Genomic DNA, 17,587 nt, shown 5'->3' on the forward strand with positions numbered 1-17,587 from the left:
ATTATGTCAACATGTAATTTGGGGACAAAACCATTAATTAAGGGGGGAATAGAGCTGATTAATTTACCTACATTATCAATTACATACTTTAATTCGCTGCTAAGTACATTATTATGGAGAGGAGCATATGAAAGCCAGTCCATCAGTTGTATAGGGACTCATTAACCCATTAGTGCCCGTGGTTCCTTTTTTAGGACCAGAGGGATAATCCATCATAATTCTGCAACAGCTGTATTTTTATGAGATTTCTTTCGTTAGTCATCAAGACCGGAGTGTCTTTCAAATGTTACAAATACTGTCTGTTGTATATTAGCAACACTGATGTCTCAGTTTTCGGAACAGTGTAAAAACCTTGGAGAAAAGAATATACTCAGTTTCATCCATTATTCAATCAAAAAATTTTGGTAAGTAGTATCTAACCCTTATTTGTATATAGTATAAATAATTGGGATCTTTACCTTTTGACCTACAGATTTAAAAAATAATTTTTTTGTAACTAAACACTTTCAAACTTCGGACACTGGTAGAATGTGTCATATAAAACATCTTTTACGCTTAGCATTTTTGAGAAAAACTTTACGAAGTAATTTAACGTTAAAGTAGTCCTATTTCGATAATTTCAACCAATCAATGACGTGTATTCAGCTGAATAAAATTACTGCCGTTGTTTGTCAACGAGAACTTCTGGCAGTGTATTTTTCATTTGTCATAGTTATTTATGACAACCCTAATCATAAAACCCTAAAACCTTAACCCTAACCCTAAAAAATAGCAACAAATGAAAAATACACCACCAATAGTTGTTGTTGACAAACAGCAGCAGTAATTTTATTCAGCTGAATACACGTCATTGATTGGTTGAAATTACCGAAAAAGGACTACTTTGATGTGAAATTACTTCGTTAATATAAGTTTTTCTCAAAAATGCTAAGAGTAAAAGATGTTTTATATGACACATTCTACCAGTGTCTGAAGTTTGAAAGTGTTTAGTTACAAAAAAAAATTATTTTTTAAAATCTGTAGGTCAAAAGGTAAAGATCCAATAATCTTTATAACTGTCCTATAAAGTCAAGAAAATCTTTGAAAGTAATTTTGCTCAAATATAGCATGCTCTAAAAAAAAAGGGTTTTTGGTAATAAATTAATAAAAAAAATTTGGGCACTGATGGGTTAACTGTAATTCATGAAATAGTATTAAAGTTTCAGTAAAATTGCAGTTAATTATATTAATTAACCCTCACTACCAATTAGAAAGCTGATGGTTTATCCTGCAAGGATTTGAACACAAAAAATATGAGGGTAACTAGATACGTCAAAGAAGTTGGCCAGCTTTGCCTTCGTCCGCTAATTTATAATAATGTTTCTGACATAGACATAGCCATGGCTGGGTGGTTAAGAAATCTATTTTGCAACCATGTGGTTTCAGTTTCAATCCCACTGCATGGCAACTTGGGTAAATGCCTTCTACAACTTACCTAAGACAACCAAAATCTTGTGAGTGTGGATTTGGTAGACAGAAACTGTGTAGAAGCCTGTTGTATCATCATCATCATCATCATCATTTAGCATCCGTTTTCCATGCTAGCATGGGTTGGACGGTTCAACTGGGGTCTGTGAAGCCGGAAGGCTGCATCAGGCCCAGTCAGATTTGGCAGTGTTTCTACGGCTGGATGCCCTTCCTAACGCCAACCACTCCGTGAGTGTAGTGGGTGCTTTTTACGTGCCACCCGCACAGGTGCCAGACGGAGCTGGCAAACGGCCACGAACAGATGGTGCTTTTACATGCCACCGGCACGGGGTCCAGGCGAGGCTGGCAACAGACACGAACAGATGGTGCTTTTACGATACATACACACACACATGCAAATATATATATATAAATACATGTGTGTGTGTACGTCTATCTCTTCCCACTACCACTTGACAACCAGTATTGATTTGTTTACATCCTTGTAAGCAAGTGGTTTGGCAAGAGAACTGATGGTATAAGCACCAGGCTTTCAAAAGTAACTGCTTCAATGTAGTGCCACAGCATGGTCGCTGTCCAACAACTGAAACAAGTATAAGATATAGACACAAGGCTACAAATTGCAAAAGCGTTAACCAAAAAACCCTCCACTTTTATACTCTATGTGACACGTGAGAACTCATGTCTGGAATCTTCATGACATACTTATATTGTTGAAAAAAAATCAATAGGGCCCTTCCAATGGATCCTTCTATCTACTACATATTACTAATATTTTATCTAAACAACCCAAGGAAATAACTCATGTAATCTGCATATTTTAGCATATTTTAGGCGCAGGAGTGACTGTGTGGTAAGTAGCTTGGTAACCAACCACATGGTTCCGGGTTCAGTCCCACTGCGTGGCATCTTGAGCAAGTGTCTTCTGCTATAGCCCCGGGCTGACCAATGCCTTGTGAGTGGATTTGGTAGACGGAAACTGAAAGAAGCCTGTCATATATATGTATATATATATAAGAGTGTGTGTATATGTTTGTGTGTCTGTGTTTGTCCCCCTAGCATTGCTTGACAACTGATGCTGGTGTGTTTACGTCTCCGTCACTTAGCGGTTCGGCAAAAGAGACCGATAGAAGAAGTACTGGGCTTACAAAGAATAAGTCCCGGGGTCGATTTGCTCGACTAAAGGCGGTGCTCCAGCATGGCCGCAGTCAAATGACTGAAACAAGTAAAAGAGTAAAAGAGAGAAAGAGTAAAGCGATCAATATTTGATTCCCACGATCAGCCAACCTAATTCTGCATTTCACTACTTACAGTTTTGAACTGCTAAACATTACTATTGCACTTCCTTAATTTGAATCTAAACATTAAAGACTTCATTTATACATTACTATACATACAAACTTTTTTGAATGCTTATTACTCTGATAATTCTGCATTTTTACAGTTACATTTTTTCCATGACAGTACATAAATTTTTTATTCCACAATGTATTTGTAGTGGCTTAGTTAGTTAGTTAGTTAATTTGGCTTCATGTAGGCATAGCATGGATTTGATCCTCAATTGCCAAATTTCACTTAACACTTCAACAGCACTTTTCTTACGGTAAGACAATAGTTTTTCTATGAATGACAGCAGTTATACGTTTCCCAGATACCTTTGCTAAACAGAATATCTCCAACAATCTCTCCTTTCTCCAGCTGAGGTTTTCGTACTTTTTTTGTGATGGAAAATACACCTTTTGTGACAGTTATAACAAAATTGCTTTCTTATATCAGAGTAATAAGGCGTTTCAATAGAACATCTTTAAATCCAGGAATTACTAGGTCAAATTTGAAAAAGAATTCTGTTGGCTTGCTTTCCTTGATGCGTATTCATAGTGAATGTATATTGTAATGTGGTGATTGACGATTTAAAGTCTATTCTCAGCATATTGGCATAGAAATCTTTTTGCCCATGTTTACACATATACATACATATATATATACATACATACATATACATACATGCATATATATATATATACATACATGCATATATATATACATACATACACATATATATATACAGCATGTGTAAGGTATTTGAGGACATACCTTTTTTGGGTCATTGCTGCATTTTTTGCTAACTCTGTATAATCTTAGTTCCAGAAAATAATAATGGCAGACACTCAGCTTACTTAAGAAATTAAGAGGCATGCTGTTATTGTGGTTATAAAGGCTGAGCATAGCGATTTAGAAATATCTTGATTTTTAAAAGTTGCCAGATGTTTCATCTGCAAAGTTTATAAGGAGCTAGGGACTAAAGATGGAAACATATTACCAGTATGAAAGCATAAAAAGCATTTTAAACACTCTGAAATCATCAGAACACCTGAATTTATCCAGTAAGTTCAACAGACCATTGATTACAATCTCAGAAAGTCCATGAGGTCAATTGCAAAAGATCTCCATGTGTCAGAAGGAACAGTCAGAAATGTTGTCCATGAAGACATCAGATTTAAGTCTTATCACTTTCACTTTGATCACTTTGACCGACCAGTCCGTCAGGCGTCCATTTGACACCGCTGGTCACTCCTCTCTGGATCGCGCCTTTCTCATCCACGTGATCCCAATCGTCCTCTTGAAATCGTCACTCCACCGTCGTAGAGGTCTTCCGGGTGGTCTTTTCCGCTCACGCAGGTACCACTCGACAACTGCGTGCGTCCACCGATTATCGGTGAGCCGGGCGACGTGTCCAGCCCATCTATACTTGCTGTCATCGCAGAGTATAAGTCTTATATGTTGAGGAAAGGTCAGTTTGTCAGAAAAAGCAAAAGAAAATCACTACATCAGATCTTCCTGCAACTGTCAAGGTATGGTTTTAGGGGTTGTCAACAATGAAGGACATGTGATGCCTCCTTACTTCTTTCCACAAGGTCTTAGAGTTAACTCTGCTGCCTACACTGAGGTTCTGGAAATAATTGTTAAGCCCTAGATAGACAGTGTATGCAATGGAAGGCCATGTGTGTTTCAGTAAGACTCTGCACTATCACACATGAATCTAGTAATATAGGAACGGATGGCTGAAAATTCTCATGATCACATAACCTCTAATATTTGGCTTCCTAATTCCCCAGATCTCAATCCATTGGACTGTTACATGTGGAGCATTGTTGAGAGGGAGGTCAATGAACATGCCCATAACACCAAAGATTCTTTGAAAGCTGCCACAGAGTAATGTCCAAAATGAACCAAGACCACTTGATTCAAGCATGTAGATGTTTTAGATCTCATAGAGAAGCAGTTGTAGCTGAAAGTGGCTTTAATGAATAACATTATAGAAAAGGTTTATTTTTATCCTCAAAGCATTTTTTAATAAAGTTATCTGTTATTATATGTTTTTTTATAAACCTAAATCTGTCCTCAAATATCTTACACACCCTGTATACATGCACACACATATATCTTATCTCTCGTTTCAGTCACTGGAATGCAACCATACAGGGGCAATGTCTTGAAGGGTTTGAATCAAAAAAAGTGACCCCAGTACTATTTTTAAAAGTTTTGTACTTATTCTATCAGACTCTTTTGATGAACTGCTAAGTTACAGGGATGTAAACAAACCAATACTGGTTGTCAAGTGGTGATAGGATAGACAAAAATGCACCCACACAAACATGTATAAATGATGGGCTTCTTTCAGTTTCCATCTACCAAAGCAGGGGCTATAATATAAGACTTGTCCAAGGTGCTGTGCTTGCCAACTGAAACCAAGAGATTCCAAGACTGGACCCGAAACCACATGGTTAAGAAGCTCATTTCTTATACATCTAAACTACACAGCCATGTCTACCACAAGGTATTTTGTCCAACATCCAAATGACTCTACCAATCAACTGCCCTGCATAATGATTTTCAACATTAGCAAGTCTGTTTAGTACAGCTAACCCAGAACTTATTTTATCAGCCTCAGAAACTGGCAGACAGAGTCAATCCTGAGGTGACAAATTGATTTAGATATCATGACAGATGGAAGTCTCACAAATAGAGAAAAAATCCATCTCAAGGATAAGGACAAGTCTTATACCTTAATCTTTTATTACTTAGCTTCTGGATTATTAAGTTCTTTTCAACTCAAATCACAGTCCCAGGAGCTTTTCTTGAGCCAACGAAAGATTAACGAAAAGCTTACATTGGTTTGGTCTAAATATATTTTTTTTTTAGAATTTTTGAATATCACCAGATGGAGAAGACCCAATGAAAGAAAGGTGTTGATCAATATTTTAAATCTTCTCATTTAATAGAGAAAGATCTCCAACATTAGATAAAGGTATTGAAAAAAACTTCAGGAGTGGCTGTGTGGTAAGTAGCTTGTTTACCAACCACATGGTTCCGGGTTCAGTCCCACTGCGTGGCACCTTGCGCAAGTGTCTTCTGCTATAGCCTCGGGCTGACCAAAGCCTTGTGAGTGGATTTGGTAGACGGAAACTGAAAGAAGCCCGTCGTATATATGTGTATGTGTGTGTGTGTTTGTGTGTCTGTGTTTGTCCCCCTAGCATTGCTTGACAACCGATGCTGGTGTGTTTATGTCCCCGTTACTTAGCGGTTCGGCAAAAGAGACTGATAGAATAAGTACTGGGCTTACAAAAGAATAAGTCCCGGGGTCGATTTGCTCGATTAAAGGCGGTGCTCCAGCATGGCCGCAGTCAAATGACTGAAACAAGTAAAAGAGTAATATGTATTGATGATTTTAGATAAGTTAGTTAAGAGAAGAGCAGCAGCACTCATGACCATTGTAAGCTTTTCCAGACTGATAATGCTGATTCTTGTTGCTGTTAAGCAACAAGAAGGGTAAGGGTGATTAGGTGGTGGTCTAGGGCTTAGGGGCGGGAGACCCCAGACCTTGGAAAAAAAAAAAAAACTTTGGTCGTCTTGTAGTCGAGGGCTCTTCATTGACGCCCGACACCACTGGGAGGTGGCCCTCGAAGTTGCTGGAAATGGAGATCTCCAGGTCCAAATTCTTGAATGGCTGATAATGCTGATGGAGCCAATGTCTAGCTTGAATGCAAAAATGCGACAGAAATTCTCAAAATAACGAAATGTGCTAAAGATACAATGTCCAGGTGAATGTTTTAAGATGTGTTATACTAATCTGCCCGAGACCACCCCTGATAGAAATTAGTTTGAACACTTTAGCATTCAAACTGTCCAGATCCAACTTCTCACACCTACCCTACAATGTCATTCTAAAAATAAATAATCACACAATTAAAATCCTGAAGCTACAAGATAATGCATGATTAAAATTCAAAATGTGAATAACTAACTAATCATTGCATTCATCAGAGTAACTGAATATTAAAAGGTTAAAGTGACCCAAAATAAGAAGCTTCCATCAAAATTCCAAGCGAATTTATGTTCCAAACACCAGCTTAGTAATGAAAAAGTTGTTTTAAATTCTTTATTAGTCTTCATATTTAACTGAAACAAAGGAAGTGTATTACAATGGAAATGCAGAAACAGAAGTGCAGGCTTAGCAGTTCTTACAGGTCAGTATCAGCCATGTCTGATTTTCTCTTTTATTCTCTTACTTGTTTGTTATTTGACTGCAGCCATGCTGGAGCACCTCCTTTAGTCAAACAAATTGACCCCAAGACTTACTCTTTGTAAGCATAGTACTTATTCTATCAGGCTCTTTTGCCAGGGATGTAAACACACCAACATTAGTTGTCAAGCGATGGTAGGGATACAAACACAGACACACAAGCATGTATATATATATATATATGACAGGCTTCTTTCAGTTTCTTATTTCTTTACTGCCCACAAGGGGCTACACACAGAGGGGACAAACAAATGGATTTTTACATCGACCCCAATGCATAACTAGTACTTAATTTATCAACCCCGAAAGGATGAAAGGCAAAGTTAATCTTGGCGGAATTTGAACTCGGAACGTAATGGCAGACGAAATACCTCTAAGTATTTCACCCGGCAAGCTAACGTTTCTGCCAGTTCGCCACCTTAAAGGCTTCTTCCAGTTTCTGTCTTACCAAATCCACTCACAAGGTTTTGGTTGGTCCGAGGCTATAGTAGAAAACACTTGGCCAAGGTGCCATGTAGTGGGACTAAACCTAGAACTATGTGGTTGGTAAGCAAGCTACTTACCACACAGCCATGCCTGCGCCTATTCACAAGGGTTTGGTTAACCCAAGGCTATTGTAGAAGACACTTGCTCATCTATGACAAAGAAGCACATCTTCAAGACTAATGAGTGAAAAGAAGGAAGAATCCACTTTGTAATCTAGCTAAGGTTATCCATAGCTTTGTTAAACTTTACTGACAAACCATGATTTTTTATTCTTTTACTTATTTCAGTCATTTGACTGCAGCCATGCTGGAGCACTGAGTTTAGTCAAACAAATCAACTCTGGGACTGTTGTCAAGCAATGGTAGGGGGGGCAAACATGGACATACACACACACACACATATATATATATATATACACACACACGACAGGCTTCATTCAGTTTCTGTCTACAAAATCCACTCACAAGGCTTTGGCCGGCCCAAGGCTATAGTAAAAGACACTTGCCCAAGGTTCCACAGCCATTCCGCATATAATCGTTATTTCAAAGATAACTAGACATGGTTGGGTGATTTGAATATTTAGTTGTTACATAGGTCAAGTAACAATACCTGACCTATCGCTGGTCTCTAATTTGATGCATTAGTACTGGACAAAGACTTCTCTATTTCTTTCTTAACTACTTATCCATCACAATCTTATATATTTAGCAGCATAGGGGCAGAAGTAAGAAATAATCAACTGTTTAGAACAGTAGTTCCAAAATAGTGCACTGCAAGGGGTATCTAGATGTGTAGGGGACTTAAAAATATAATTTAAGGCTCTAAACCACTGGGTCAGATTGAATACAGTGGTTTGAACTGATGATCTCTATTTTTGTATGAATGTTTCAAGTTTTTACGTTTGTGAACTTGTGTTGTAAGATTCCTGATGTGAAACCAGGTGTTGAAACATATTGTTGTATTTTGGGATGGTCATCTTTTTTTTGCCAAATAAACACACACACTATATATTCGTTCTTCACCTGTTCTTATTTTAACTCGTCAATTGCCAGGAAATCTTGTCACACATCTGTGACCTCTTTAGCAACACTTTCCATTCTCATGTGTGCTCCTGCTCCACTTAGACCATTCTGTTCTCTTATGATGTGCATCCTTATAAGCACATGCATTTACATCAGTAATTCTGTGTTGTTGTTCTTAGTAGCACCATGACCCTCTCATTTGGAGTTTGCTCTCCTTGCTCAATATTTTGAATCTGGGTTTATCGCCGTTAACGAGAGTGGCCGGATCTACCTCACACCTACAGCAACCACTCTCACATCATCTCGCCTGGTTTTGGGTGTCCTCCCTCCTAATCTCCTCCACCTGCCCCCTCCAAGTTTTCTTTGGTTGACCTCGCCTTCACAGTTCATTCACCCTGAACTCAAGCAGTCTTCTCAGAACATGATCCACATCCCTCCTCAACACATGTCCATATCACCACATCCCATTCACCCTTGCCAGCTGTTCCAGATTCCTCCAGCCCCAGCACTCCCATCAAGTCCTCAGCCTCCTTTTATCCAATAGTTTCACACCACAAATTGCTCTCTCAGTCCTTCTCAAAATGGCTATTCACTTTCCCTCAGACACCATGTCTCACTCCCATACAGCATTGCAAATCTCATGCAACTCCGATAAACCCTTCCTTTCATATTCAAGGAGAACCGTTTCCCATATAATAATGCTCCACATTCCCTGAACTTCATCCAGCCAAGTTTTGCTCTTGCTGTCACAGCTGCTTCACATCCACCCTATCTCCCAAATAATAAAAACCCTCTCACTCTTTCCATCTCATCACATAGCCCTGAAAAAAAAACAAAAAAAAACTGCCATTCTCAAAAACATTGAGTTTTCTAATCACTTCAACTGTTTTGTTTATATTGTGTCTATATAAGTGCAGGCATGGTCATGTGGCAAAGAAATGGCTTCCTAGCTATAGTTTCCAGTTCAGTTCCCACATTGTTCCACCTTGTGCAAGTGTCTTTACAATAGATCTGGGCCAACCAAAGCTTTGTGAGTGAATTTGGTACATGGAAACTGAAAGAAGCCTATCATATACAATTTTAGTATAAAACAGCTAAATTGAGTGAATTTAGAAGTCACACACATTTTTCAAAAGTTTTGCACAACTAACACCAAATTGTTCCAAGCATGAATTTGTAGCTAATTTTTGTCTGAATTTCACAGAGGCCAATATTGTCTTTCATCTTTTGCGGGAGTCAATAAAATAAGCACTAACTGAGCACTAGGGTTTGATGTAATCGATTAAACCCCATTCTCTGACCATAGTAAGGGGAGGGGGGGGATTGTTTTTGAATACTGAAACAGAGAAAGAGAAAATGTTTCAATTTTACACAGATTGAAATCAGGGAATTTATAATAGCTGCAATCATCATCATCATTTAGCGTCCGTTTTCCATGCTAGCATGGGTTGGACGGTTCAACTGGGGTCTGAAGCAAACGGCCACAAACGGATGGTGCTTTTACGTGCCACTGGCACAGGGGCCAGGCGAGGCTGGCAACGGACACGAACGGATGGTGCTTTTACGTGCCACTGGCACAGGGGCCAGGCGAGGCTGGCAACGGACACGAACGGATGGTGCTTTTACGTGCCACTGGCACAGGGGCCAGGCGAGGCTGGCAACGGACACGAATGGATGGTGCTTTTACGTGTCACTGGCACGGAGGCCAGTCGGGGCGGCGCTGGCAACGGCCACGAACGGATGGTGCTTTTATGTGCCACCAGCACGGGGGCCAGGTGAGGCTGGCAATGGACACGAACGGATGGTGCTTTTACGTGCCACCGGCACGGAGGCCAGTCGGGGCGGCGCTGGCAACGGCCACAATCGGATGGTTCGCTTACTTGTCACCGGCACTGGTATCACAGCTGCAATTTCCATTGATGTTGATCGACTTCGATTTTGGTTCTGCTTTCTGATATCTGATTTGATTTTGATTTTTTTTGATTTTGTCAACCCAAAATATATGCTTTGGAGAGGAAAAAAAAAAAACACACAAACACGTTGTCATTTAAGTATAAACTTTATTTACACAATACTATAGCAATGTCAGAAAAATATTGCTTGTGCTATGAGTCCTCAGTTTCCTCTTCATCTTTCTGTGGATCAGCAGTCTGGTTCACTGAAACCATAAAATATGATTTAGAATATAATATGAGCATGCTTGAGAAAGAAGGGAAAGAAAATTATTTAACCCTTTCATTACTGTATTTATTTTGAGATGTTCTGTGTTTCCTTCAATTAATTTTAAATATAAAGAATTTAGTAAAATAACTTAATCGAAAGACCAATATTTCATATTGTTCTCTTAGCAGATATGCATTCTTGATGTATTGCAAGCCACTGACTTCTTGATAATCCCTGGCATAGACCAGGTTGTATTATGCATACTACCCTTACAGAGACTACTCTCCTCCATTCTTAGAATTTTATGATCCAGCAGACACACCCGGCACATGTGTGCCAAACATCACACTGCCATTGTTTAACCCTTTTGTTACTGTATTTATTTTGAGATGCTCTGTGTTTGTTTCAATTACTTTAAATATAACAAAGACTTCAGTAAAATAACTTAGTTATCATTAAGCTAGTGTTAGGAACATAAATTGCGAATAAGGTTTGGTGGAAGATTTGAGTTCAAAACTTATGGAAACAAGACATTTATACTAAAGAGCCAGAGCCAGTTTGGTAATGAAAGGGTTAAAGAAAGATTAAAAAGATCAGGAATACATATATTAGAATAACAATGTCAGAATAAATTAGTAATAATATCTCATTATGTAAGGAAGATTATCTATTCTACAGAAATCAACAAATACCAAGAACTTTCATATGGTCATTCAACAGGCTAGGGAAAGGAGAAAAACCTCTTTCAAGCCATAGTACTCATTAAAAAATAAAGTCAAATAAAATCAAAAGAAAAAAAAGACACTGTACACCATGTGGTAAACCGTAGCAAAGTGTACAATATGTCACTTAACTAAGCATAGTATGATCTATTTGCAACACTGCATGGTGCCAAATAGTTTGAATAACCCACATAGCAAAACACTTCTAAATCAATAACTGCAATCAATATTTATTATAGTCTGTGGCCATACTGGAACACTGCCTTGAATCGTTTAGCTGAATAAATTGATCCATGCACCTACACTTTTTAGGTCTGGTAAATCAAGTGATCGTGGGATACAAACAAAGCAACATAAACACATGTTGCAGTGTACACTAACACAGCCTGCATCTGCGAAAATATTACACTGAAGTTTACAGGTTTGGGCAAATTTGTATGTTAAAATATTCAGAGAAAAGTGGGATTTGATATTCTGCAACTGACTAACTAAGAAAAATTCCTCAACTGAGAGGTTAAGTGGTATTTATAACACTACAACAAAATTATATTCTTTGTTCTTTGGTCAGTAAGTGTTATTCCCTATTCTGCTTCTATCTAGAAATTGAAGGAATCGAATTGAACCAGCCAGGATCCCTGGTCTGGTGGTACGTAAAAAGCACTATCCGACTCGTGGCCGATGCCAGCGCTGCCTCGACTGGCTTCCGTGCCGGTGGCACATAAAATACACCAATCCGACCGTGGCCGTTGCCAGCCTCGCCTGGCACCTGTGCAGGTGGCACGTAAAAAGCACCCACTACACTCACGGAATGGTTGGCGTTAGGAAGGGCATCCAGCTGTCGAAACATTGCCAGATAAGACTGGAGCCTGGTGCAGCCTTCTGGCTTCCCAGATCCCCGGTTGAACCGTCCAACCCATGCTAGCATGGAGAATGGACGTTAAACGATGATGATGATGACTACTGTCCCCTTCTAAATTTTGCTTTTCTAACTTGGACATCAATGTTTTGAAAGTGACCCATTCCCCATTACATTTCAGACAGATTCAGTGCTGAGTTGTTCAAGCAGAAATATCATCATAGCAAATATTCTGCTCAATATCACAGATTTGCTTGTCAGTAGCTTGATCATAACCATTTGATCATGTCCGTTAGTGGCTGACAATATGTGCATCTCTCACCATGAGCAAGAATAGTAGAAGAGCATCATAGCCAGGGATTCTTATATATTTGAATAAATGTAACAAAAACAAAGTTTGAAGGAAATATTAGCCATTTTTCTTAGTTTCTAAGGGTAAGTAAATAGGAAATAGCAGTTGCTACCTAAGGACAAAAACCATGTTACACAGTGTAATATATAAGAACAATATGAGGGCAAGATGGGAGGGTAAATGTATGAAGTGGTCATAGATAACAGAAACTGAAAGCCCATCGTGTGTGTGTGTGTGTGTGTATATCTATCTTAATATCTCTATCTATCTATATATTTTTCTATTTATTTATCTTTCTCTCTCTCTCTCTCTATATATATATATATATCTGTAAATGAATACATAAGACTAATCCTTAGAGTGTAAGCAAGAAAGATATGCCATAATATACACCTGGAAGATCCTGGAGGGACTTGTCCCAAACTTTGGCATCGAGAGTTACACAAATACTAGAACTGGGCATTACTGCATAACACTGACCACTTCCTAGCCCCACATCCACACACATGTCAAGGTTACCAGCCCTCTTCCACATGCACATACATGTTCTCTTATACACACGCACACCTTCGTTTTGGGATCATCACTACTTTATTATCTCCCCATTTTCCTAGCTCTCCTGTGTGACCCCTCTGCCTGGCATTTTATTTTCTTTCCTTGTTTCTTTCTTTGGAAGAGCGTAGGCTTGAAACGTTAAAGACTTTTTCACTTCCTGAGCGTTAAATTAATACATCTGTTTGTTGTCTACACCACCTGTCTTTGTCTTTTGTTTTGTTTTGTGAATTCTCCCTATATATATATATATATATATATATATATATATATATATATATATATATAAAAGAAGTTTGAAAATGTCACTATATAAGATAAATTTTAATTTTCTTAGAGAATTTTCATGTTTTGGTTCTTCTTGAAAAAAACGAACCTTATCAAAAATATTTTAGAAAGTTAAGTGTAATAAAAAAGTTCATAATTGTTTCTTACTAGTCTCAACAGAGTCCACATGGTGGTGTTTTGTGGGGGGGGGGGGAGCATAATGGCTGTCTTGTGCATTGACTAGAATAGTAGTAGTAGTGACTGTGATGATGGTTGGAGTTGTAGCAGAGACTGTTGTTTGCAGTAGTAGTAGTGATATTGGCGGTAGTGTTAGTGGTGGTTGTAGAATTCCTTTTTTGGATAACCAATATATGGTTTTAATGTTCTTGGCCTAGGGTGTTTAGACTTGGTCTAAATTTTCTAATGAAATGGAGTTCTTGGTTATGACGTATGAAAGTTACGTTGTTATTGAATTGGTAAAGTGGAAAAGTTGTGAATTTTGGATTTTTATTTGATGCACATCTGTCTATATGGCCGTTGACAAGTATTTTCCTGTATTCAGGATTCCTAATTTGGGATTTATGTACTGCCATCCTTTTTTGTAGGCTGTTTTTTGTATGACCAATATATTGCCTATTACCCCCTGTGCATGTTATCATGTAAATTAAATTTCCCGATGCACAGGTGAAGTTTGTTCTGATGGTAAAATGATGGCCTTGTTCTAATGTGTATTCCAAACCTTCTACTAAGATGACACAGATCCCGCAGTTGGGCTTTCCACATTTTTTAACTGTTGATTTTCTGGTTGTTATTGGGTGCAGTTAAGCCTGGGTTAAAATATCCTTTAAGGATTTTGGTTGCCATTTATTTTTTATGATGGTGTACGTTTGGAGGATTCGGTTCATCTTTGGGTCTCCCTTGAGTAGAGCTGTGCTTTGGAGTATGGTGTTGAAGGCCTCATTGTTAAGTGGGTTGTGTGTAGAGATGTAGGGTAGGGTTTTTAATTGTTTTTGGTTTTGGTTGTCTTAGGTCTTCTATATTTAATTTAAGTGCTCGTTGGATTGTATTATCTATTAGGGGTTGTGGATAATTCCTATTTATGAGAGTAGTTCTGAGTTCCTGGAGACGTGTGTCGGGTGTTTGTGTCTGATATTATGGTGCAAATCCTTCTGGCTAAACAGAAAGGGATATTCATTCTTGTGTGTCTTGGGTGGCATGAGTCAAATGGTAGGTACTGCTCTGAGTCTGTTGGTTTATAATAGATATCTGTCTCTATTTTGTTGCTAACTTTCTTAATAAGGATGTCTAGAAATAGTAGTTTTCTTGGTTATGTTCTATCCTGAATTGAAGGTTTTCATTAATTCCATTTAGTAGTATTTTAATTCCTCAAATTTTTCTATACTTTCATCCCAGAGGATGAAGCAGTCGTTGAGATATCTTTTCCAGTTGTTCTGGATATAGGTGGAGAAAGAATTTCCATATTTCTTGAGTGTTCTCTGGTAAAGTATTATTTCGAGGTATCCCATTACTAGGTTGGCAAAAGAAGGCACAGTACATGTACCCTTCAAGGTGATGCCACAGAATGGCCACAGTAAATGACTGAAACAAATAAAAGATAAAAGACTAAAAGCCAGTTTTCCCCATGATCGAAGAGTCACATCATCTTTTTGTATAATCTAGAAAGCAGTCAGTAGAGTCTGAAAGAAGAGGCTAGCAACTCTGGTTGTGTGGTGTGAAAGGAAGAAGAGCTGATGTAGGGCTTATGGTATTGAGGTGGAAAGCCAGATGTTGTTGAGAGCTAAAAGAAGTGAAAGTGAATTGAATGGAATGGAGGGTGAAAAGTATTGGTGTAAAATATGGCACCAAAAGCAGTTAATAGAGAAAACACAGCTTTAACATAGGACTAGTGTATAAGTAAGACATCTGTGCTTGTCCCCTTGATTATATTTTAGCCTTTCAACACCTGGCTCAAAGCCACCCACACCTCAAATACATCCCAATCTGTTGGGCCTCTTGCCATTGTTCTTTTTCTGTCTTGAAAGCTACTGGGCAACATCACTAATGCCAAAGGCACAAAAGGGAAAAAAATACACTCAGTACACCCTGTAAAGTGGTTGGTGTCAGGAAGGACACCTATCCATAGAAGCCATGCCAAAGCTAATACTGGAGTTCAGCACAGCTCCGCTGTGGATCACCAGAGCCTGTCAAATCACCCAATGCGCGCCAGCATGGTAAATGGATGTTAAATGATGACAACAATGATTTAAGCCTTTAGTGTTTGCATTATTCTGCCAAAATTAATCCTTTTTCATCCACATTGTTTTGAACTAATCAGGCATTATCTTGTAGCTATGAGATTTTGATGAGGTAGCTGTTAATTTTTAAAACAATTATTGTAGGGTTGGTCTGAGAGACCAGATCTGGCTAGTTTGAACATAAAACAAGCAGAATACTTTTGCCCGGATATGGCCGGTTTAAATGCTAAAGGGTTAAACCTATAAAAAGAAATAAACAAGTGCGAAGATGAGTCCAGCTGAATAGAGGAGTGGTATAGGAGCACTCCGTCGGTTACGACGATGAGGGTCCCAGCTGATACGATCAACGGAACAGCTTGCTCGTGGAATTAACGTGCAAGTGGCTGAGCATTCCACAGACACGTGCACCCTTAACGTAGTTCTCGAGGAGATTCAGCGTGACACAGAGTGTGACAAGGCTGGCCCTTTGAAATACAGGTACAACAGAAACAGGAAGAAAGAGTGAAAGAAAGTTGTGGTGAAAGAGTACAGCAGGGGTCACCTCCATCCCCTGCAGGAGCCTTGTGGAGCTTTAGGTGTTTTCGCTCAATAAACACTCACAACGCCCGGTCTGGGAATCGAAACCGCGAGTCCGCTGCCCTAACCACTGCCCTTATATAGTCTTGGTAACAAAAGGTTAGCCTCAAAATGTTAGGTTCTGCTTCTCTTTACAGTAGACAAACCTATCCAAATTCATGAACAACAGCTGTAATAGAATACAGAGAAACTGATAATACAAAACTTTAATCCCACATCTATAGTAGAGTAATAAAAAATATAAAAACAGTACAAGATTACTTACGAGACTTGGTCGTGTTAAAAACTTCCCAGGAACCATCATTTGACCACATTCCTTCCATTGAGATTCGGAATTCAGCCATCATATTACCAAATAATTTCTGTGAGAGGGGAAAATTGTTAGGGTCATGATATTAAAAAATAAAAGGAATATTGGTTTCAAATTTTGGCATATGATCAGCAAGTTCCTGGGACAGGGGCAGGTTGATTACATTAACTCCAGTGCTTAACTGGTACTTATTCAATGCACCCTGAAAGGATGACAAGTGGATCTTGTCAGAATTTGAACATTTTGCATGACATGACAATGACTCTGCTAGCTTGTTACCTTAATAGAATAAAAAAAGATTAAAAGGAAAGCCCCTTCTCGAGTCATATAGACCCATAAGGCCAGTTTCCTGGCTTCCAAGGTGTATATATTCCCTACCTGGATGGGACACTGGTCCGTTGCAGGAATATTCAATTTTTTGAGAGCTGAGCAGAGTGGAGCAATGTGAAATGAAGCTAAAAAACACATGTCACCTGGTTTAGGAATTGAAATCACAATCTTACACTCCTGAGTTCAACACACAAACCACTAAACTATGTGCAAAGAAAATTAAAAGAACAACGTTTGCACAAGGCTACATTCTAGGTGGCTGGTTCTCATTTGAACCAACCCTAGTACTTGATTGGTTCAGTAATTTACTGACCCTAGAAGGACAAAAGGTAAAGTTGGTTTCAGTGGAATTTGTACCCAGAATGTAGAGTGAGAAGAAATACTGCAAAGCATCTGGTCTTATTCTTTAACGATTCTGTGGTTCCAGATAATAACAATTATGAAGATATGTAAACAAAAGTTGTTTACATTCAAGAAAGTATAAACAACAAAACAATTATCAATTTTGAACTCCAGCCACTGTCAGAAATATGTGACAAACTTAAAGAATTATCACATAGAAAGTGATATATTTTTTTAATATACTTGGAAATTGATAAAATTAATTGGACACAAGGGACATAATTCTTTCAACGGGCAATACTT

At 38.5% G+C, this 17,587-nt stretch overlaps 1 protein-coding gene across 1 annotated transcript in view; it reads right to left on the reverse strand.

Moving 5' to 3' along the window:
* Positions 1 to 10,595: 10,595 nt before the first annotated feature.
* The window catches only part of LOC115210377 (mRNA turnover protein 4 homolog), a 97,356-nt gene continuing 90,364 nt past the window's right edge, over positions 10,596 to 17,587 (reverse strand). The window contains exons 7-8 of the mRNA XM_029778946.2: positions 16,568 to 16,664; positions 10,596 to 10,717 (exon numbers count right to left, since the gene is read on the reverse strand). Coding sequence (XP_029634806.1) covers positions 10,665 to 10,717; positions 16,568 to 16,664 — 150 coding nt within the window. The 3' untranslated portion in view covers positions 10,596 to 10,664. The remainder of the gene's footprint in view (positions 10,718 to 16,567; positions 16,665 to 17,587) is intronic.

Source organism: Octopus sinensis, linkage group LG4, assembly GCF_006345805.1.
Source record: "Octopus sinensis linkage group LG4, ASM634580v1, whole genome shotgun sequence".
In the NCBI taxonomy this organism is placed as follows: Eukaryota; Metazoa; Mollusca; class Cephalopoda; order Octopoda; family Octopodidae; genus Octopus; species Octopus sinensis.